The sequence below is a fragment of the Polyodon spathula genome, chromosome 18, assembly GCF_017654505.1.
Source record: "Polyodon spathula isolate WHYD16114869_AA chromosome 18, ASM1765450v1, whole genome shotgun sequence".
In the NCBI taxonomy this organism is placed as follows: domain Eukaryota; kingdom Metazoa; phylum Chordata; class Actinopteri; order Acipenseriformes; family Polyodontidae; genus Polyodon; species Polyodon spathula.
In genome coordinates, this window is record NC_054551.1 from 8,974,258 (window position 1) to 8,997,540 (window position 23,283).

The window sequence follows — 23,283 nt, forward strand, 5'->3', positions numbered from 1 at the left end:
AGTAGCCCCTTCTCTCTGGAACTCTCTGTCCGGCTGGCATTCAAGACTCAACATCATTGTTTAATTTTAAATCCACTCTTAAGACACACTTGTTCTCGGTGGCTTTTTTACAGTGATCCTGTGGACTTGTTTTTTTTATGATCTGTGGAAGGGTGGTGGGTAATTCACTGACACAGGAGACAGACAGGTGAATTTGGCAACACCGCACAGGTGCCCAGTTTTATTTCAGGGTGCTGTTTTTTCTTTAGTCCCGCAGATGGCGCTGTGGGTCCGTGGTCTGATTTACCAACGATGGTAAACAGAGCCACGGGAATACCAAGCGATGGTACACAATACCGGCGCCTTTGCAGGTGCTTCGAAACAACAATTCAAAACAGAAGGCACAAAGAAACAGGGAAAATAAAACAGTAACAAAAACTACAAAGAAAAGGTGCTGCACTTTGCAGCGATATCCCGGTCGCCGCTGCCCGTGCGACCCGGATCACCGTCCTACACTGCCGGCTCACTAGCCTGCTCTGATATACTAATCAGGGGTCTGCCCAAGGGTTCCCCCCCCTCACTGTCTCGCTCTGAACCTCTGTTTCTTTCTCTCCCACTGGTTCTTGGTCGTTGACCAGCTCTTCCGCACTCTCGGCGCGTTTAACAGGGCAGACCTGAGGAAACAACAGAGTGTTAATTTATATGGCTAACAATCTCCCAAGATGCGCCTCTCAGCCATTCAGAGAGGGGGAAAGTCCACACACCCACTTTCCCACCTCCCCGTGTCACTGCCATGACTCACAGGCGGTTGTTGGATGACTGCCATCCTCTTCCTGCAGCCCGTGAACATGCCAGCAGAGTCAGCACAGATCTCTCCCTGTTACATGATCTTTATTTGTATTTGACCTGTTTTGAATGTATTTTATAAACTGACTGTTTATTGTTTATTATTGTTATTGGTATATTCCTGATTTAGTTTTTACATATTCTGCAGCACCCAGAGACACCGCAGTGTGAAGGGTGCTATATCGAATTAAAGTTATTATTATTATTATTATTAGAGTTGTATGTTGGGGAAGGGTGATGGCTAGGTGAGCGTGTATTAAAAAATAATTTAAAAAAGAGGAAAAATGGAGCGCTCTCCTTCTGAAACTGTTTTCGCTCCAGGGCTGGTTTTAATGAGCCTGTCCCTAATGAGTTGTCCCTGCAACTAGCTTCAGGCCTAAACAGATGAGACAGGAATTCTTTAAATTTTTGATGGAATTTGTGCTGTTTTTTTTATTAGAAAACTAGCGGTAGAGAAAAACAGATGAGGGGAGAAAGATGTAAAGTTTTGTCGTATTTTACTAGTCAGAAGTATTCTCCGTCCTATCAGCAGAAAGGTGTTAGATGTAAGTGGTAATGGAATCCTGACACGTTACTTTTGTATTAAGCTATCCAAATTATTTCAGCGTGAGAACAAGAGGATAAAATAAAGAACACCACAGAGCAACTCTTTGTGGTCGTGGCTGATCTTTACAGACTGAGAGTATTGTTTATACATGAAGTGTTCGAGGAGCTTGTTATTCCCAGGTTGGCTAAACCGAAGCTCCCAAAGTGTTTTTTATTTCACTCCTGTGGTTATGAACTCTGGATGCATTTGCTTTGCCATATGTTTGACAGCGATTTAAATCGCGAGCATGCACCAGTTCCATTGACTGGTAACAGCTAAAGTGTTAGTTTTTTTGTTTTTCAAAAAGGGGCAAAGAGAGTTATTTGAATCCTGTTCTTTCCAGGAATGTGACAGTGGTTGCAAAAACATGACTGAGTCTTAAATGATTTTTAGTTATATCACTTGTGTGGCAAAGTGCCCCGTCCCTGTGCGTATTTTGTGTTGTATGTTGTGTGTTAATGTTGGTGTGTAGTCATTGGTACACGGGATATAAATGGGTCTGTGTAACACGAGTGTTTAAAATGTATATTTGTATTTAGGTACGAGGATTGCACAGCATTTCATGTGCAAGTAAAATGTAATAATATGTGAGCACAGGAAATTGCACTATTAATTAATATTATTAATTCTATTCTATTAATTACTATTAATTCACGTGCAGTTGTACCGTGATTCCAATTGAATGATTGATTAGCAATCAAATCTTAGTACAGCTGCATAAAAGCAGCATGTTTTCACTCACTCGGGGTTGTGTGTTTGGTGAGTGGAGAATGGGATTGGAGACGCAGGTTATAATAATAATAGTTAATAGTTAAAATATCAGCTCACCGTGTTTGTCTGTGTAGTCCGTTTTGTTTGTCTCTTTATTTTGGCGAAAGTGCCGTGTCCTGTGTTTCTGTTTGTTCCAACCTTTTTATTTACTGTTCCGTTCATTAATTAAATGCTGAGCGAAACCAATCGCTCAGCTCCACCCAATTCCACCTCTCTGTTGTTTATTTCCTGGTTCCTGTTTCTGGTCTGACGTCTCCCACTACAGCCGTCTTTGTGACATCATGCTGTACAGTACATGGAGCATTATTCTTCTTGTATTTGTTATTTTTTGTCACAGGATTAGTGGGATCATTGATTATATGTTTATTTATGGAAGTAGAATCAGTATTGCCATGCATACGATATTACTATGTTTTTGCATTGAGATTTTTTCTCAAAATAATTATTGCTTGCCTAATTACAGGGCCATGTTTCTTTTCCAAGATTCTGAACATCAGATATCCCATTATGGCAAATTTGTATAATGCTAAATGTTGGTACTTAAAATGCGTAAACATTTATATAGATCCCCACCCTACCCTCTGTGAATGCTCACCCTCGGATCCAGGTCTACTTTTGTTGAAGGCTCTACTATTTGCTCTTTGAAACATAAACAGAAGGTTTTGGCTACATTGTGGCTCTGGAATGCATACAAGTTCCTATGCAGGGTCTAAGTGCTCCCTGAAGATCAGCTTTGCGCTAAACTGTAAATTGTAATTCTTTTTTACCCTTCCTTGTTGGAGCCCTCAACCATGGTGATAACGTTTTTAATGCCTTATTTTTCTTTTTCTCACAATTTGTGAGACTGTAAGGTCGTGATGATGTAACCAAGCCCGCTACCCAGCTACATTGCATGCTATTAAATCACAGTCAACCCAGATGATTGGTGCACTGAGTATTATATAAACTTCTAAAAACCTAATGAACTATGCTCTACTAACATTCCAGGACAGCTACAAACAATCTTCACAGTGTATAATGTCTGAGTAACAGGGGCAGCATCTTCGAAGATCGAAGTACTGGTTCGTATTGGGTTTAGCTCATTGGGAACCTGCTCTTGACAGTTCAATTATGAGCACCACACATTACTCTGTCAGCATCCCAAATAATACAGCTCCGTAATATGCAGAATGTGCTGAATACTTATTTCCCAGAACCACTGGCTGGCCCTCTTACTCATTTCCCAATTCCCTAATCTAATATAACTCTGTGGGGTTGGTGGGGGTTCATTTAAGCGATAGAAGGTGTTCTGTAATTGTTACATGTGCCAGCAATGACCTGAACCACCTGGGTAAGAGTAAAAGCAGCCCATGCTAGCATTGCATTGTATTCTATTACTGACCGCAATATAAGTGGTCAGAGAGCAATTGGAAAAGCTGAGGAATAGTCAGCATTTATATTTGTACTGAAATGTCAGGCTGTAATGAAACAGAGAGCAGTGTACTTTATTTCTGATAGCATGTGTGTGTGCCTGCCTCTGATCTGAGTTGAGCTGCAAGCAGGTGGCAGCAGTAAATATGTATATAAATAACACCAAGGATGAAATGTCATGTTGTTTTCAGGCTTTGGGAAAACCATACTTTGTAATGTTATAAGTTCACATTGTAGACCTAAAGGTGCAGAGACCCTTTGTTTTTATTAGATGTGATTTACCTATAAGAGTAATTTGTAACTATATCGTTTAAGTCCTTGATGATTGTATCATCTCTGTAGTTGTGCCCTATGTCACAGTGCCTTTACGGATTCTGTCCCCTGTCAATGAGGTGAATAGCTGTTAAACCATGAATGTAGACAAGCCCAGCTATTTAGCTCACATGCTTGGTGGCAAACAGGCACTTTAGAAAGATGTTGCAAGTTAATCAAAGGGTGTCTAAATAATGGTCAACCTGTAATAGTGCAACTTGGATCTATATTAGTTTAAAATTACCCACTTACTGGCTACAAGAGCCATTTTTATTGACTGAGACTTTAAAACTAACACCAATGCAACAGCTGTGATTGGTTAATGGAAAGAAGTTGCCTTGGAAACACTAGAGCAGTTAGTAATGCTTGGGTTAACTTAACATGATCAGACACTGGTTCTGTAACATATAACAAAAGGCTTACATAGGCAGACAAATAAATAATATCTGTGACACATGTCCTATGCTCTCTCAGATTTCCTTTTTAGAAATTGAATTGCTATACAGACCACTTTACAGAGCAGAATGTTGATATGCAGGATGTTTATTCTAAAATGCAAGTGCAATGACTTCATCAAAGCATGTTTGGCTTCTATTTAGATTTAAGAGCTGGTGTGCCTCACTTTTAAGATTTGCTCAAAATCCACCGACTGAGAGAGCACTGACAATTAGAGCAAAAAAAAGCGGCATAGACAGCACGGGTGCAGCCATTTCAGTGCGTATGGTTTATTGATGTATCACTTTGCTGATGTGCTCGGATCAGCTCCAGGGTAAACACTGAGCACTTTGCTGAAGAGCTGAAAGCAAAGATGTCCTATTAAACTACAGCCTGAGAGGAACTGAGAACGGCAGAGCGCTCTGTGCATCTCAAGTTTCCAAGTTTCTCTGTTGCTTTCATGCTACTCAAGTGCCAGCTACTCTGCAGCAGACTCAGAGGTTCATTGCCAGAGCATGTTAGAGGCCAATATCTCTGAGGTGTTAGTGTCTGCTCTGTTTTGAAAGTACAGTGGCTGTCAAAAATACTCACCCCCCCTTGGACTTTTCCACATTTTATTGTGTTACAACATGGAATCAAAATGGATTTAATTAGGAGTTTTTGCCACTGATCAAGACAAAAAAAGTCCATAATGTCTTTGAAAAATGTGAAAAATAAAATCTACAAATTGTTCTAAATTCATTACAAATACAAAACAGAAAACAATTGATTTGAGTCAATATTTGGTAGAGGCACCTTTGGCAGCAATTACAGCCATGAGTCTATTTGGATAAGTCAGCTTTGCACATCTGAACACTGCAATTTTTGCCCATTCTTCTTTGCAAAATTGCTCAAGCTCCGTCAAGTTGGATGGGGACCTTTGGTGAACAGCAATTTTCAACTCTTTCCACATATTCTCAATTGGATTAAGGTCCGGGCTTTGACTGGGCCACTCCAGGACATTGACCTTTGTTGTTTTTAAGCCACTCCACTTTGGCTGTTTGTTTGGGGTCATTGTCCTGCTGGAAGATGAATCTTCTCCCAAGTCCCAGGTCTCTTGCAGACTTCAACAGGTTTTCCTCCAGGATTTCTCTGTACTTTGCTACATCCATTTTGCCCTCTATCTTCACGAGCTTTCCAGGCCCTGACACAGAGAAGCATCCCCATAGCATGATGCTGCCACCACCATACTTCACGGTAGGGATGGTGTTCTCAGGATGATGTGCGGTGTTAGGCTTGCGCCAAACATAGCACTTAGCGTTTTTTTTTAACAATGGCTATCTTTTTGCCACTCTCCCATAAAGGCCAGTTTTGTGAAGCACCCAGGCTATTGTTGCCATATTCACAGTGTCTCCCAGCTCAGCCATGTACTGTAACTCCTTTAGAGTTGCCATAGGCCTCTTGTTGGCCTCCCTGACTAGTGCCTTTCTCGCCCGGATACTCAGTTTTTGAGGACGGCCTGTTCTAGACAGATTCACAGTTGTGCCATATTCTCTCTATTTCTTAATAATGGACTTTACTATGCTCCGGGGGATATTTAATGCCTTGGAAATGTTCTTATATTCTACCCCTGATTAGTGCTTTTGAAAAAACTTTATTCCGGATTTGCTTTGAATGTTCCTTTGTCTTCATGATATAGTTTTTGTTAGGAAATGTACTAACCAACTGTGGGACCTCCCAGAGACAGGTGTATTTAACCTGAAATCATGTGAAACACCTTAATTGCACACAGGTGGACTCCATTCAACTAATTATGTAACTTCTAAAGACAATTGGTTGCACCAGAACTTATTTAGGTGTGTCATAACAAAGGGTGTGAATACTTATGCAATCAATTATTTTCTGTTTTATATTTGTAATTAATTTAGAACAATTTGTAGATTTTATTTTTCACTTTGACATTATGGACTTTTTTGTGTTGATCAGTGGCAAAAACTCAAACTTAAATCAACAAAATAAAATGTGGAAAAGTCCAAGGGGGGTGAATACTTTTGAGAGCCACTGTATATCATCCTAGCAGACACATCAAACTTTTTGCAGCCGTTCTCTTACACGGTTTCCTTCAACCTCGCAGTTTGAAATATTTTTATGAATTAGGAAAAAAGTTATTTCACCAGTGGGGATCTTTTATGTCTAATGTGAGTTTAATGGCACTCCGTCTATCTGTTAAATATTGTTATAGTAATTAGTCATAAAGATGTAATATCGTTTCTAATACGTTTCCTGCTGTGCATTTTTGTAAGGAAATAGGTTCTCTTTTAAGTATAATACATAACAATAAATAAAACCAGGTGCCAGGCTTTTAGTCTAAATTAAAAGTGATGTGTAAGCCTTGTTGAGCCCCAGGCGAAATTTACTGGCCCTTTTCGTACCATAGGCAGTGTCTGGGCTGATGTAGTTGCCTAGTTTAGTTAAATGCTCTAAGACATTCAGATTGAAGGCAATGGAGATAGAAGGGCTGGTGATTAGCTGGCTCGGTGGGATCTCCTCAGACTCTTAAAGGGATTCAGCATTAACAGCTGAGCCAGGGTTAACAAATCCAAAGGGTTCTACAGTTCATATATCCATCAATTGAAAGGACCCAAACAGTGAATTCCTCTGTGTACCAGTTGTATATACTAGGAGAGTTATTGTTCTTGTAAGGTTAATGAACTAATTTCCATGTGTTCTACCCAAGCTACAAGTTCTGGTACACTATTCAAGTAAACAAACAAAAATAGGCCAAAGCACTACTTTTCATGCTGCCAAAGTAAAAAGAGAACAGTATAGTAATTAACCATGTGTAATTGCTCCGGAATGTGAGATGCTGTAGCACAATCTCACTGACTGCATATTTGATGAGGTCCTGTAGTTCTTTGTTTTGGTTTGTTTGTCCTTTAACTTTTTCTATGTTGTTACGACCAATATAATTTGAAGTATTTGAGATGTTTCCATATTTCTAAATTTTTTATTTGTGTATTTTTAAATTTTTTTAACATTTTTTACAAATAAGGAATTTGGGCAGTGACGTAAATTATGGATTTTAGGTGATAACTTCATTAAAACATGTAAATAGGACTATCTGCAAGGATGAATTAAGAATTAAGGGGCAGACAAACAATATCAAGTTTCTTCAAGATACATTTTCTTCACATTCCCAAGCATACAGTACATGTACAACCCAATTGTGTACATTGTTGAGTCCTGGCATGATAAAACAATTAAAAACAGTTAAACTGTCATTACAATGTACACACTCACACACATCGTCCCAAGGTTTCTGTTGTGTACTGCTGCTCTGTGGTTTAAGGTTAACTAAGTACAAGTTATGCATTGTACTCAATAAGAAAGGTCTCTCTTATGGTTCGCCCAGGCCCAAGCCCAGAGGTTACAGTCATAGCTGCCATCAAATCACAAGGAGGCAGTATATCCTAGATCACTGCGCTGCCACAAGCAGTGTGTTGAGTATAAATCCTGGAACAAATGTAACAGATACATAGCAGCATGTCAGAATGGCAAGACTTTATTTTGCAAAGCTCTTATTCTGCAGGTAAAGCACAGTTGTATGTTTCAATTGCGCATAAACATCTTAGTTCCAATCGGTTTTCCAGTGGCTAGTTAAACAGAGGATACAGTCCATCTCAATATAAATAATGCTAGCCTAAGGGTGATTGGATGTGTTTTACTCCCATACAAACTGGCAAGAAGCCCCCTGTCTATAAAAGTAGACAACTGGGGGAAAATTGCACATAACATTAATTTACTGCAACCATGCAAATGACTTTTGAAATCCAAGTACATATAACCTGTACAATATAAATGTGCAGAAAAAAAAAAAAAAAGATTCCAGCGTTAACATAAGTTATGTGGTGCTTTTGAAATGTATCGACTCTTTCATAGGGATCTTCATTAGGACAGCTGGTTCCACACCCCCCTGTTGTTTTAGGGTCCTTTCAATTCCCTTGTTTCATCCACAGACACAGTTTGAAAAACAAAATGTAAAGGGGCAACTCAGATACACTAACATGGATCTACTACAGAGAGTGTCATTTGATAACACCTTGACAAATCAGTGAAAAGGGAGCAAGGGATGTTGCTCACAAATGGAAAATGACCTGCCCCAGAACCACTGAGGATCGCTTAAATTGGGATTTGCGGTTTATAGCAGTTTAGAGAAAACATCTAGTGAAACCCCTGATAACCTCCAAGTAAACCCCCAGGATTCTATATGACACACATTTAATTTTAGACCCATTTCAAGCTCCTTGTTTTCACTGCATATCGAATGGGATTTAAACCAGGAGCCCACAATCAGCAAGTGCCCGTTTGGGGATGACGCAGATAATGACAAAGACACAAGGAAGAGGAGGAAATAATTTTTTAACAGGGATCCATCTATCAATCAAGATCCACAGGTTCTTCAAACATGACAGTGGCATACCCAAGGCATTGTGTCATACAGGTGGATGCAAAACTGTGGTATAGTAAAGGCTTGGTAAAAAAGGCTCTGTTAAAAGCCATGAAAGAAAAATGTAGATGCAATACAGAGTTGTTGATGTCAGTGCTCAAGGCTGACCTTATTTTCTTTGAAGAAATTGCATTTTGAAAATGTTAACAACTCATGAGCCGGACAGCAAAGATCTGTCAGAAAGGTATAAATGTAATTTAAAATGAATGGAAAGATGGATGGGCAAAAAAAGGAAATGTCCGATCCTTCATCTACAGTAACGGGGTCTGACAAAAACTTTGCTAAGAGAATCACAATCTATTGGGAGTTGGTTGCAAGGTGAAAGTGGAAAAGAGAACAGGCAATACACAAACATGGTGATGAAAATATAACCTTGGTCTGGGTTAGAGATAGTGATCAGATGCTGCACGGATCTAGCTTTGATAGTGCTGAATTTATAACAGATGGGCCAGCCCTAATAATGTATTGCCCCTTATGAAAACCAATCATGCTTGGTTTAGAGTTGTAAACAATGGTATTTTTATATTGCAGGATCTGTTTTATGAAGGTGTACTGCACCATATCTGAACTGTGACGCGTTTTTTTTTCTTTTTTTTTTTTTTTTTTGTACCAAGATGTCCTGAAAGTGTGATGTGTTTCCGCAGTTAGATTACAATGAGAACTGTTTGGTGAAAGCATGGAGGATTCTTGACACAGTTAATCTGCCTCTGCCAGCAATTTCATGCTGTGGATACTAATTTTCAGTAACGCCCTTTTGGTACCTGTGAATTTAACACCCAGCTACTAATACAATCACATCAAAATTGTAGAACACTGCCCACATGAAAGTCCCCTTTAATTCTGAAGGAGTAGATTGCAACAAGGAATTATTTCCTTTCCCTGTCTGGCGAGATGCTTTAACCATGTATATTACTGGCATCTGTTATTAAAAACTGCACAGGTAAACCCATGCAACCTCTTCTTAGATTATTTTTAAGAGGAGTCAACAGAGGTGTCTGTGTCTCCAATCTGCAATAGGTGAAGGTGCATCTGTATTGGATTTGTTCTGGTTCGTAGTTTATCTGTTTGGTTACTCCTGCAATCATTATGCCTGGTCATGCGGTTTCCAAACACACTTCATAACATTTGTCATGACATCTGTAGTCATAGGAGATTCCACAACGTCTGTTTACAATTTCAGTCTTTTTCTTTTTTTTTGCAGTTACAGTAAAAATAGCACACAGGTCTGTGATCAAATAATTGTATTGTACTGTTTGAGGGACTTGGCTTCAAAGCAGAAAATGGTTCCACTTAAAAGCAGCTGAACTATATATATATTTAAAAAAACAAACAAACAAAAAAAAACTGCAATATATTTTAAACCATTCTGCTCTTCATAAGACATATTAGAGACAGCATAGTAGAGTAAATGACACATTTTCCCAGTCTGGCAGGATATGGGATAAATATCAACACATTTAAAAACAAACAAAAAATGATTAGAAACTTCTACCAACAGAGGAATTATATGCACCCCAAAAAGGTGTGTTAAAGAGCAACATGGTAGGGGAATGGAATATCACAGTTATTTGAACTATTGTATTTGTCTTGTTGTTAAGAATTATAGTGAAGTTTTATAAGAATCACTGATATAAGAATCAGCCACATATAGTGATCAAAACCACTGGGACCAAATCATTCCTATACCAACCAATGTAAAATAATCCACTTGTAAGAATCAAGCAATCCGCTTATAAGAATCATTTTTGGGCAAACGGACTACATGTAATACAGTACTTGATCAAGTGCAATGACGTGTACAGCCAATAAAAGCTGTTTTTGAATTTGAATTTGATCACAACTCGCGTATGCAGCATGGATAGTGTAATGATGCAGGAAACAATGCACTGTTTGTAATCAAATGTCACTGCGCCACTGCATTGTGTAGGCATGTTTTTTGTGTTCTCTGTTAGTGAAAATGTGTTTCAATAACGCGAATACAAGTTCATTGAATAGATATAGAGTACAGCAGTGTTATTGTGTGATATGCATGTAGACGGTGCGGCATGGCGCAGTGAGGAGGAGGAGGGGAGGGGATTGCATCATTTGCATCTCCGTTTAATGAAAAACTGAGATTTGCACCGCAACAGAAAATAAGTAAGCCATAGATGTTTAAATGTAGTCCTGATGGTAAAACAGTGTACTGTAATGCCGTTTTAATTCAAAGGCCATTACACGTAACACTGCCAAGCAGTTAAACTAGGCACCCTCGCGAGACAATTGCTTCTCAAGTATACTGTAGTAAAATAGGATTCTGCAGCCTTGAGTAAACATAAGTCTACTTACTCCTTACTCCTGCAATCATTATCGAGAAAAAACAAATAATAAGGCACCATTGTGAGTTTAATACGTTGTGTATTTATAATTTACTAATCAAACTGTAATTAGACAAAAAAAAAAAAGTCTTGCCATGCATTAAGCTATATTTATATTCATTCCATTTTATAAATCAGTTTAGATAACTGTAATATACAATACCTTTAAAGACCATCTGTGACCAGTTTTTAGAGTAATTCTTACAGCATTTGTACCCTCACAGATTGCAGTGTAGGCACAGAGAACTGAAATACAGTCCAGGGCTTGTAACCACAAGGTCACTGGTTCAAACCCCACCCCTGACACTGACAGACTTACTGTGAGATGTTAAAACAATGTCTTATTCTAAGTAACACTGCATATGTTCACAGCCTACTTCTTTAAAGTGCTTTGTGATGGGGGCCACTATGTAAGGTGCTATATAAAGATATTATGACTAATTAACACTTTGCTCTGTTTGTAACCACTAAAGGCTTCCAAAGGTTATTTTATATAAGCACTAGCAGTACTTCATGTGTAATTGGTGCCACTTACAATGAAACACTAGCAACAAACCCAGTAATCTTTGCTTGTGTAAAATCTAAAAATAAAAGCATATGAAATAGAAATGCATTATTTTGTCATTTTCTTCCTTAGGAAAAAAAAAAAAAAAAAAAAAAAAAACTAACACTTGTTTAGCTTTTTATCATTTTTCACTGTTGGATTTTTTTCTTTTCTTATTAAAAAAAAAAGTAAATATTTTTATAAAAAAATTAAGCAATACGTTTTGGTTCACTAATCTGGTCTATCCCAACCTTTGCCTCAGGATCTGTACAGCATTCTGTTTATTCCACTCCAGCCTGCCTCACTGAATCCCAAAAGATAAAATCTGCTCAGTGAGTTTGACAGTTTCCAGGCTTTCTCCATATGGCAGGGACAGTGCTGCTGCCAATCTGTCTGTCAGGGGCCGGCAAACCTTATTAAAATGGCAGTGGCTACAAGCAAGCGCACTGCGCGAGGGGCTTGTATTCATTTTATTGGCCAGCTCCTGGGGCTAAACTTCAGCCCACAGTTTAGAAATTAGACAAACAATTACTAACAAATGACCTTGCTTTACAACACTTTCAGGTGCTGTGAAATTTTGGAGGCTGGCTGTTTTTCTTGGGCAGTAAAGTGGAGGAAAGTACATTGCAAGATCAGAATTAGCAGGACATAACCAGAGCGCTGTATTCTTCAGTGCAGTAAAGCATAAATAAAAAGCAGGTTGCTTCCTCTTGAACTGAAAGAGGGACTGCTGATCTGCAGATGCCCTGCACTCCGAATGAACTTGTTTTTGTTCTGCGCAGTCGTGGTCTCAGAACTGATGTCTTTGCAGTTTGTGGGAACAGCTATCATAGATGGGTTTGACTCAACACCAGTTTATCCTCCTGCCCCTCTTGTCAGTGCCCCTATATTTTTTTATTGTTAGCTATTTGGAGGGGGGGGGGGGGGGGGGGAGTAACATACCTTTGAGCTCTGAGATTTGTACAAAGATGTGATTACACACTGTACAATTGGTAATTGTAGTACAACTTTGCAAGAACAGTTTCAGGCGGATGCCTTGAGTTTGCTGTAGTGAAATAGCCTCATTGTAGACAGTGCTGTTACTGTGTGATCTTACGATGAGAGTTCAGCTCTTTTATTGGCATTGACTTTACAGGAATGGTGTTTGTTACAGTGTATAGCCTAATCGAGATCAGCACTTAATTCTAATTAAACTGCTTTGGAACAGCTTTGCATCCAGCAAGCCACAGTGCAGATCTGTTTGCTTCCATTATGTATTTAATTCCCTTGACCTAAGATCACAGCTGTCATTGGGATAAACAAGCAAAGTAATTGTTATTGTAGAAAGCACTACTTAAAGCCGCAAATTGAAGCATTCTGTCTGAGTGCTATACCTGTAGTTTGCATTTAGGGCGCAATTTTGCTAATTAAGGCAATGCAGAAAAAGCTGTAGCTAGACCTGCATTGTGATATAACTTTGGCTTGTGCTGTCTGAAGGCGAAAGCACGCTTGCTCACTCATGGAGGGGGGGGGGGTTGTATTGTATGGCACATGGCTGTTCAGGCACCACCTTGCTAGAAGCAGTGTAAGCATGCATTTTAAAATTATGTTTAATTAAAGAAGCACTGCAGCAGGAGGGAGACCATTGCGAGGCCAGCGCGCTAATCCACTTGCTTTGCACGGTTCCCCATGTGATTGTGATTGATGAACTGATTCCTCTTTTTATCTTCATTTGCATCACACGCTAATACCCGCAGGCAGAGGTGCTCTGTATTACCAGATGAGAACTTCCTGCTAATGCAGGCTAATATGGTAATGTGATGGAGACAAGGTGAGGAGCTGTGCCGCCTATCAGCAGTGCTCACCTATTAAGTGAACGTTTTTTGCAAGCCCTTCCCCGCAGTGCTTGACGTCCCAAGAGTATTTTTTTAAAGGTTGCACTGACCCTTTTTAACCTGCTGCTGATAAGCTGAAAGTAAATTAGCACTCACTGGCAGTTTAAGATTTGGTTTACCTTTTAACTGGTACGAAAAGCTTGTAAGACTATTGTGAGTCAATTAACATTGCTTATAGTTATTTCCTTCCCATGCAAGCCTTGCTTTTAAGTTAACATTGTTGGGTTTAGCATCTAATAGTATTTGAAGACAAGAGTGTTATCATAAAAGCAAACCTGATTATAATATTTTATTCCCAAAGTCTTACTTTGTTTTTATTTAATCTGCATGGAGAAAGGTATGCATTCCAACAGCTTGTGGGTCCTATTTGAATATTTGTTATGAATCTGATCAGAAATGTAGGCTCTGTCATAATCAATTTATCATTTATGAATTATTACATTAGCTATGACCAAGCTCTGGTCTTGGAACAGTCGTGGTGTTAGGGATCAACCAGAGACCTTTCCTCAATGGACTGGATCTTTGCATTTCACATAGAAATCACATCCTTTCCTGAACTTACTTTTTAATGTGGTCCTTATCCTGCCTAATGCTGTAATCAAACAGAGAAATGTCGTGTAATTGTGGCTAAATCTTAATTAACACATTCTATGGAAACACAGCTTATGATTAATCTGCTTAGAAAAATAAAATAAATAAATAAATAAAAAGCCTCAGTGTGAGCCCCTCAGTGTGACAGTAATGAGCTTTTCCAAGAGCCATTGGCTTTTTTATCTGGCTTTAAACATACTACCATACCTCCATTAAAACCTTTTGTAAGGAATCATTAATTTATTATCCATGAGTATTATATTAATCTAGTAGCAGAAATAATGAGGATCCATTCTGATAAAGGATTAATTAGACAGCAAAAATGCATTAGAAGCATAGGAGCAGATTTACCCATGGTTTATAGATTTGAGCCAATTCTGTGACAGATAACATTGTGTGATGTAAGGTTTTTTTTTGTTTAGTTGTTTTTTTTGTTTGTTTTTTTTGTTTTTTTTTAATACCAGATACTCATGCTAATTTGATGTTAAATGTGTGCTGAGAGCCACATGGACGGATTCATTAAAGCTATTCCACTAGTTAAACATTGTAAATAATTTGTGCTATAGCCATGGTTTCTATATTTGTTTATCTGAGGTTCAATACCTGTTTAAATAAGAACATTTGTTTGTGTAGTTTGAGATCTGTTTAAAGGTTGTATCCAACAATAGCAATGTGATAACAGTAAAACTGAGTATTTAGTTTGCCTGTTGTCAGTATAGGTTTAGTGGTGCCTTTCGGACTAAATCTGATGAAGTCAACACAGGCCTGTTATAGTTGTGTACTGTTAATCTTATACTTACAGCAGGCTCAATAGTAAGACTTGCTTCACAATAATACGATGACAGAAATGGGTCCACAGGTAAACAAACAATGCAAGTACATGTTAATAAATCTGCCCCTGTTTTATTGCAGCACAATTCCAGTTTAAGCCCCTTAAAATACAGTTTAGTGTCTGGTTCACCTTGGAGACACCTGCTGAGAGAAGTCCGAGCTTGATGATTTTCTACAGCTGTTGGTCAGGAAGGCTGTGACATTTCACCCTTGCACATGTGGGAAAGTTAAAGAGAAGTTAAGAGAAGCTAACCACCTTGTCATTTTAAGTGTATTTAGGCTTTTTCAAGCTTCCATTTTGTGTACAGTATGGTCTAAAATGGTGTCATGAATGTATTTTATGTATTTGTTTGAGTGATTTTTATCTTACCTCTCATCAGGTTGAGATTCAGGTTCAGTTTGGTACAAGAGGCGTTATTCAAAACCATTTAGTATTTGTCATACTAGACAGGGGTGATAACAGTAGCCCAGACAAATTGTATGCTGCTGATTATATTAGCATTCCTCCAAAAAACATGTATTACATTTAAATACAGGAAAACCACTTGTGTCCAAAACAACACATATGCGACTGTACCAAATACACACTAAAAATTCAATCAATTTTTTCAACACATTAATATTATCAATCGGATTAGATCTAAAAGTCTAAAGTAAATCAGCTGGAAGTTAGATCGCTGGTGTTGTTTGTAAATTGCAGCCTGCACTAAACAGTCTTTGATGTCTTAAAATAGTTTTCAAATGAGGTTGTTTTTTTTTATTGTAAGTTTCAAAAGTTAGTATCTGTAGGTTTTTGTAAGTTCATAGCAGTGGGCTGACGCTAAACTGGACTAATGTTTCAAACAAACTCAGTACAGTAGTATACCTAGCCATGGAGGCTCTGTAATGCAATGAGAAGTACACTGACCTGGATACTTTACCATTGCTGACTTGCTATCTGTTCTATACCAGTTATAAAACAGAGCGCACTCATTCCTGGTTGTGTAATACACACACGCACACACACACACACACACACACACACACACACACACACACACACACACACACACGTATATATATTTAAAATAGATGGTTGTTGATTCCCCTGATATTGATTTTCTGCATTAGATGTTGTATTTGATATCAAATAAGCATGTTGCATATTACTACACACACAGAACCACCTGCTAACCAAGCATTCTCAAAGTTCTGGCCCATTTTCTTTATATTATATTTATATTATACAAAACATGTGGTCATGATTGCATAACAAATGAATCAAGTCAATAAGCAAAGCCCTCAGGTTGCACGCCTGCATTAATATCCTGAATTAATTTGCTTCTAAATTGAAAACTAAATAAATACAAAAGCAGGACAGGCTAGCTGTGAAATGAGTCAATGTGCAAGTTTGCTTAGGAGACACACACACACACACACACACACACACATACACACACACACACACACACACACACACACACACACACACACGTTTGCATTCCTGTATTTGTAGGGACTTCTCATCTCACCCTATATTTGTATTTACTATTTCTAACTCCAGTCAGACAAAACTCCACAGAGAGTGAAAGTAGACAACAAACTAAATATTTTGGCACTTTTCTTTTTTTTTTTGAAGGCATATTTAGTTCTTAAAAATGTGTTTTACAAAGTGGGGACCTTCCCACAACGTCAGTTTTCAGGAGTTACTATCTTTGTGGGGACATTTTCTCAAATTTTGTCCGCACATTGGTAGTAAAACCTGCCCACCCACACACACACCACACACACACACACACACACACACACACACACACACACACACACACACACACACACACACACACACAAAATACAGCCAAGATGTGTCATTACCATATTCTTCCAAATGTCTGGGCCACTGGTGCTCAGGATAGTATCAGCTTGACAAAGAGGAGTGGCCTCCAGTGATTAATGGGGTGAGGCCTACTGAGGAATAGGAGGGAAATAAAAGAAGCAAGAAAACAGAGTCCCATCTGGATTAGGTTTGGGGCGGTTAGATGTAGAGAGAGTGGGAGGTCAGTAAATGCTTGCATTAGCTCCCCCTCCTTAAACAGCCCCCTTCACTATCCACACTAACTCTACACACAACACTGAATACACGCCCTCATCCATAATTGATGCTTGCTTTGGGCAGATGCTGCAGGGCCTGGGACTAGAGCAGCTGATAAGTTTATGGAGGAAAAAGGGAGCAAGATGGTGCAGCAGGTATTATCTTTCCCTGTTATTTTGCTTACAAAGCGTGTTCTCTTATTTATTTTTCTTTCTCAGTGGCTGGGTAGCGAACGGAAAGCCTTATGTAAGCCATGAAGAAAGAAAGAGCCCCTTTACTATTTCATGCTGAATTATTATTAGCAGCTGCTGCTCTCTCTCTCTCTCTCTCTCTCTCTCTCTCTCTCTCTCTCTCTCTCTCTCTCTCTCTCTCTCTCTCTCTCTCTCTCTCTCTCTCTCTTTCTGTCTCTCTCACCCTCTGTAATTCTTAGTGCTCTTTTTGGGGATTCAAGCATGGCTGCAGCTGTAATGTTCAGCAGGTTTTTCTAATCTTTTTACTCGTGTGATGACAAGGGGGGTTGATTTTTAAAGTAGCTAAAGCCTTTTTGTATTGAAATGCATTGGAAATAGTTTCACAAAACAGTTATTTTTGCAAGGGTTTATCTCACATGCCAAGCCGTTGACTTGTAATAGTAGATAGGAATACTTATGTTTTTTGTTGTCGTTTGTTTCATATCTTAAAGGCAGCCATTTTTTATTAACCCTTTTTTTTCTTTCTCTCTTGTATGCTTCATGGTTTCAAAACCTAAGTGATACGCTTTTTAACCAGATACCTTTATTGCCTGTCAGGGAAATCTTTAAGAGCAGACTTGAAACAATGTTGCTGTGTTCCTGAGATGAAAATGACTCTTAACTGGTGAATGAGCTTTTATAAACCTAACTATCTATAGTGACAACATGGGGGGGTTGTCTCTGACTTGTAACAATATAAGATACGTTTTCCTGAGTTTGGCTACAGCATGCCTTAAAGCTGAAAGCAATAAACTAGTTGATTTTAAACACTGCCACGTAAAGCGTATTGTGGAGTTCCAAATGTGGTTTTCATTAGATTTCGGGCCAAAACATTTAGCAAAGCCTGACTGTCTGCCATACTTTGTTCTTCCCTCATTTGCCAACAACTATTTTATAAGGGCTTGCAGCTGAAGGAATAGAATGACATCAGAAGAACAGTCCCCATAGAGTCATAGCACTGGAACGTCACAACAGCATTTGACATATTACTTATGAAAGTGTGATTTTCAAAAAAAAAAAAAAAAATATACCCACAGTAGAAAGTGTGGAAGAGTTTGGGACTCTTAATTAAATATTAGTGTTGATTATCACATAAGTGTGCTTGCTTAAGAATATTAATGAAGGCCAGGGTAAAGTGCTGATGGTGTTAATAGAAACAGCAACCTCTGTATAACATCTGTTTAAGAACTCAGGAAAAGCAGCAGGGAATTTTACAAGGCTCAGTTTACCATGGCAATGTACTGTTTCTCATATAGACTGTGTGCGTGAATGCCTTTTAATTTAACTTAAATTGGTGGTCTTTACCGTTGCCAGATTTTATTGTGTTTAACAATGTAGTAAAGAAATTATCTTTAAAAAGAGTAATACTACATGAAATAAAAATGTTTCAATAAACATGTAGTAGCATAAATGTGTTTGTACTAACTTACTGTCATTTGAATGAAGCAGGCTTGTGGTTATTACACCATGGGATTGTAATAACTTGCCCTGCCCTGAATTATTAAATTCAAAATAATAAAAAAAGTGTTTTGGATTTCAGCTTTCAACTTTCAAACACTTAAACTAGGGGTGGAGAAAGTTGCACCTATATACAGAAATGTGTCTTGCAGTATGTCTGTAGGTATGTTTATCTGTCAATATATCTACGCACATGCCATGTTCTATACAGTATTGGATATCCATCAGTTACTCATTGTGCTGTTTTGAAAATTGGTTTTCGTCTTAATTTCTACTAGCACTCAACCTGTCTATTCTCTTGTTTTTTTGTTTTTTTTTCTCCTCTGTAGGGTAATCAGGACGCCACAGCACCTCCGGACACGATGGCACAGCCTTATGCTTCAGCCCAGTTCGCACCCCCCCAGAATGGCATGCCCGCCGAGTACACAACTACCCACCCCCACCCCACGCCAGACTACACAGGCCAGACTACAGTCCCTGAGCACACACTAAACATGTACCCTCCCACCCAGACGCGCACCGAACAGAGCGGCCCTGACACAAACGCACAGACCGTCTCCGGCACCGCCACAGTAAGTACCCTATTGACTTTTAAACAATGACATTTACATATACAGAGTAAATAATGTTATATAAGAATCACATTATGGAAATAGAGGTGGAGAAAGTGCTTGATCCTTTCCTTGGATTGACCTGGCCTTGGGTAACCTGGTCCAGTTTGATATACAAAGTCACATGGTGAAGGTCTACTGCTGTTACCATAGATATGCCTTCTTGCTCAAGATGAGAAAAGTCCTATCTGCTACTTTGTGGACTGGAAGGGTCCACTAATCATTGTCAGTGCAACCCAGGTATGCCCTGGCCCAAATTAATTTCACTTCAATAGCAAATTTCCTGTTGTAAAATTGGCTCTCCGTCATAAAGGTTATGAAACACGCATTGATTAAAACAAGCGTTATCAAAACAAACCTTACAGCCTTACAGCTCAGTTAGAATTTTTTTAAACAAAATATATATATATATATATATATATATATATATATATATATATATATATATATATATATATATATATATATATATATATATATATATTTCTGAGTAAATCATCATAGAAGTTGATATGATGGGTTGAATGATGGGTTGCTGGGCATTGGGGACCAATATATCATATGGGTGAAACCAAATTACATTTCTTGTTTAGTTTGGAACGGGGAAGTGGGGTTTACTGTCTCTCAAACTGTATTTATCCCCTTTTACAAGGGCAGTGAGTGATCAAATGTTTGTATCAGACCAGTGGAATGTAATTAGGCTCAGGGAACTGTCATGTCTCTTTCAATAAACATTCTTAAACTGGAAAATAGATTATTGGGACTCGAAAAAAAATCCCAACCAAATTCAAGTTGGAGTTAAATATTAATATTTTGGCAATGTGAGAAAACGTTAGGTTATTATCATAACCCTGGTTACCTGAAATAGAAATGTAACCATTACCACTAAAGACCCTGAAACCTGAATAGATATGCCAAAGCTGCACACCAGTGCCTGTGACCCCCCCATTACCAATGCAACCATTTCCAAATGGGTGTGTACCAAAGCCATCGCAAGGGAAAAATGTGCATGTGCAGTGTTCTTATGCCCTCGGGGGGCAGGGATGACTGCATCACAGGCAGTGGTGCACCGCTTTGGTATATCTGTTCAGGTTTCAGGGTCTTTAGGAGGTAAACACTCATTTGGTAAAGGTTACATTTTGTACTTGAAAGTGAACATATTTATGCCAAAATTAAAAGAGTCATTATAAATAGGAAGATACATCCAAACTGAACTTTGGTTTATCATGTCGCCAGAATTTCTTGAAGGAATTACAGCCTTATTATGTTCAGTACTGTTGGGTGTACATTATTCTTTATAATAAACCAAACTGCTGTTTTTAATTTAGCCCCATCTGGCAACCCTGTATCAAAATCTTTAAATTATAAAAACTCTGCAATTCCCTCGTCCCCAATAGAATGGAACACCCTTGGTTTTTACTCATTCTTCCTCGTTCATGAGCCCACTAATCATGATGAATGACTCATGTAAGGAAACTGATCTTGATGCTGCCCTGAGGTCAGGGGTCAGGCAGGGTAAGCTCTCTTGTATTGAGCAGGAACCCCTCTCAATGGTGAAGCTGAAGTCTACTTTTGATTTAATTTATTTTGACTTCCCATTAAGTGCCTTTTGGAATCAGTGCCCACATATTCTCATTTCCCAGTTTAATGAAGCTGTGCGCAATTTAGAGATGGACATTTTAAAAGCATGGATTTCAGTTTCTATCTTGGACACAGTATAATATGTCTGTCAGCTTTGTTGCAAGCTTAGTATCCTTTGATGTTAACATTAAAACAGGGGTCAGCACAATAAAGGACCATTAGAAACTGAGTTTGCAACTTGGTTCTTTAGGAACTGCTGGCAAGGAGACTGCTGCCACCAGCAGTAGAAGTCCATTAAAAGTGTCTGAAACATGTCCCAGACTAAACTCTACCAAGCAGCAAGGGAGCAGAAAGGAATGAAGACAGTCAACCCTCTATTCAAACCAAATAAGGGGACCACTAGTGGACTATAAAAACTCATTGCTCAGCCTTTGTTGACACGTGGCATCCGATTACAATAGATTACTCCTTTGAATGGGATTGACACAAGGCTAACTCAGCAGCCCTTTCTGAACAGAAACCCTTTGAACGTGTCAGTCCTGTTTGCTGAGCACTTCCACCTCCTAATAAGGGTCTCGACCCTTAACCTCTGAGAGCAGGCCAGGTCAATTCAGGGAAAGCCACTTTTCATAGCCACTTTTCAGTTGACAGCTGGCCAGTGCTGAAAGTTAATAATACAGGAACAAAAACAACAGCAACAACACATTTGGGTGCTTTTAGCTCAGTGCTTCACCAGAGTTGCATTTTGCACAGCAGAGACAACAAAGTGCAGAGCATAAATCAGTAATGAATGCAAAGCATCTGTGAAACAGTGAGTCAGATATCTGTACTGTGCAGAGGAGTCTGGTCTTGTATGTTATGTAAAGTTAGTACCACTGGGATGGCTATACTTACGGATCCCATTGCATAGACTTAAATGTGAGATAAAATTAATACAATAATTCAAACCTGAAATGAACCCAACTATTTAAAAAAATAAATAAATAAATGTGTGTGTATATATATATATATATATATATATATATATATATATATATATATATATATATATATATATATATTTTCGTGATATATCGCACTAATAGCGTATTCTCAAAACTGTAACTGTTACTGTTTCTGTATCTGTAACTTGCTATATATTTCTTTTCTAACGAATAAGCTGCTTTATATTCAGTTAGTCTGTTCATATTACCTTGTTTTATACATAACTGCTAAAGTGATGTCAAATATACTTTACCCTAAAAATGTAAGGTTTTGCTTTACAATAACATGCTGAAGTGCAACAATGATTTAAAAGTTCTAAAAAAAAAAAAAAATCATTAAAGGTCCTTCTTTTTAAAAGATAACCTTGACACCAGTTGTGAGTTCCTTTTTTTTTCTTTAAACAATTATGTGGAGGCCAGGCACACAAGCCAACTCCATAAAAGGAAAAATAAGTCAGGTTTTGTAGTCTTTGGGGAACAATAAAAAAGAAACCCTGAAATGTGAGACAAGCGATAGGAACACATTACAAACACTGATAGCAGTAGATGGATTTAATGTGTGACAGTGGGGATGCATAATCTACCACTACAGCATGCTGCGGCTTCTCTGGGTAAGTCATGAAACCTGATGCCCTTGCAGCTTTTGTACCTGAAAGCCAGTCACTGCTCCATTTGTCTTTCTTAAGAGTGCTGTTTATGGAAAACACACTCAGTATTATCAGTTCTGGGACCACAGAAAAAAAATAGATTTTCCACAGCTTCTAAACATCACAGACAGATAGCCATACTTCCTACTAGGTGATATACTGGAATGAAATGTCTGGGGATTTCTTGTGCTTTAGAAGTATCTATCTATCCGTCCTGTCAAAAACAATAGTTTGAGGTCACCTTTCCTCGGAGACATGAGTCAAAGTGATGAGATGACACGCAAGTGGTCCAATGGTGGAGGGGGCCAGGTTTCATTGATAAAACATTCAATTAAAACTGAAAAGATGTTTTGAATCAGCTAGGTTTACCTGTTTTTGTAAAAAAAAAAAAGTGAAACCTGCTTACTTTACAATCGAAGGACATTTAAAAGAGCGTTTCAGAATGGTGCGTTTCACAATGTCTCCACATATTATTTAAGCTTAAAATTCCTAAATGGATCGATTTTAGATAAACTGTTCTCCCCGAAACAAACATCCTAGCAACACCATAGTTATATGAATACTGTATTTGGCATTTATATTTTAGTTATTTTTTTATTTGGCAGATGCCTTCATCCACGGTGACACATAGTTGTTAGAGGGCAATGCAAGGTTGCAATGCAAGTTTAATACAGTATAGTTTA

General features: G+C 38.4%; 1 protein-coding gene across 22 annotated transcripts in view; it reads left to right on the forward strand.

The window, feature by feature from the left end:
* Positions 1 to 23,283, forward strand: part of LOC121330646 (RNA binding protein fox-1 homolog 1-like) — an 879,666-nt gene that overhangs the window by 784,230 nt on the left and 72,153 nt on the right. For 21 of the 22 annotated variants that reach the window (XR_005951881.1, XM_041277313.1, XM_041277305.1 and 18 more), the window contains one exon: positions 19,108 to 19,350. Coding sequence is in view for 21 of the 22 variants with exons in the window: in XM_041277313.1 (XP_041133247.1) it covers positions 19,108 to 19,350 (243 nt within the window). In the remaining variant the exon portion in view is untranslated. Of the gene's footprint in view, positions 1 to 17,104; positions 17,246 to 19,107; positions 19,351 to 23,283 lie in introns of those variants that run through there. The other variant, XM_041277319.1, reaches the window with a different exon arrangement.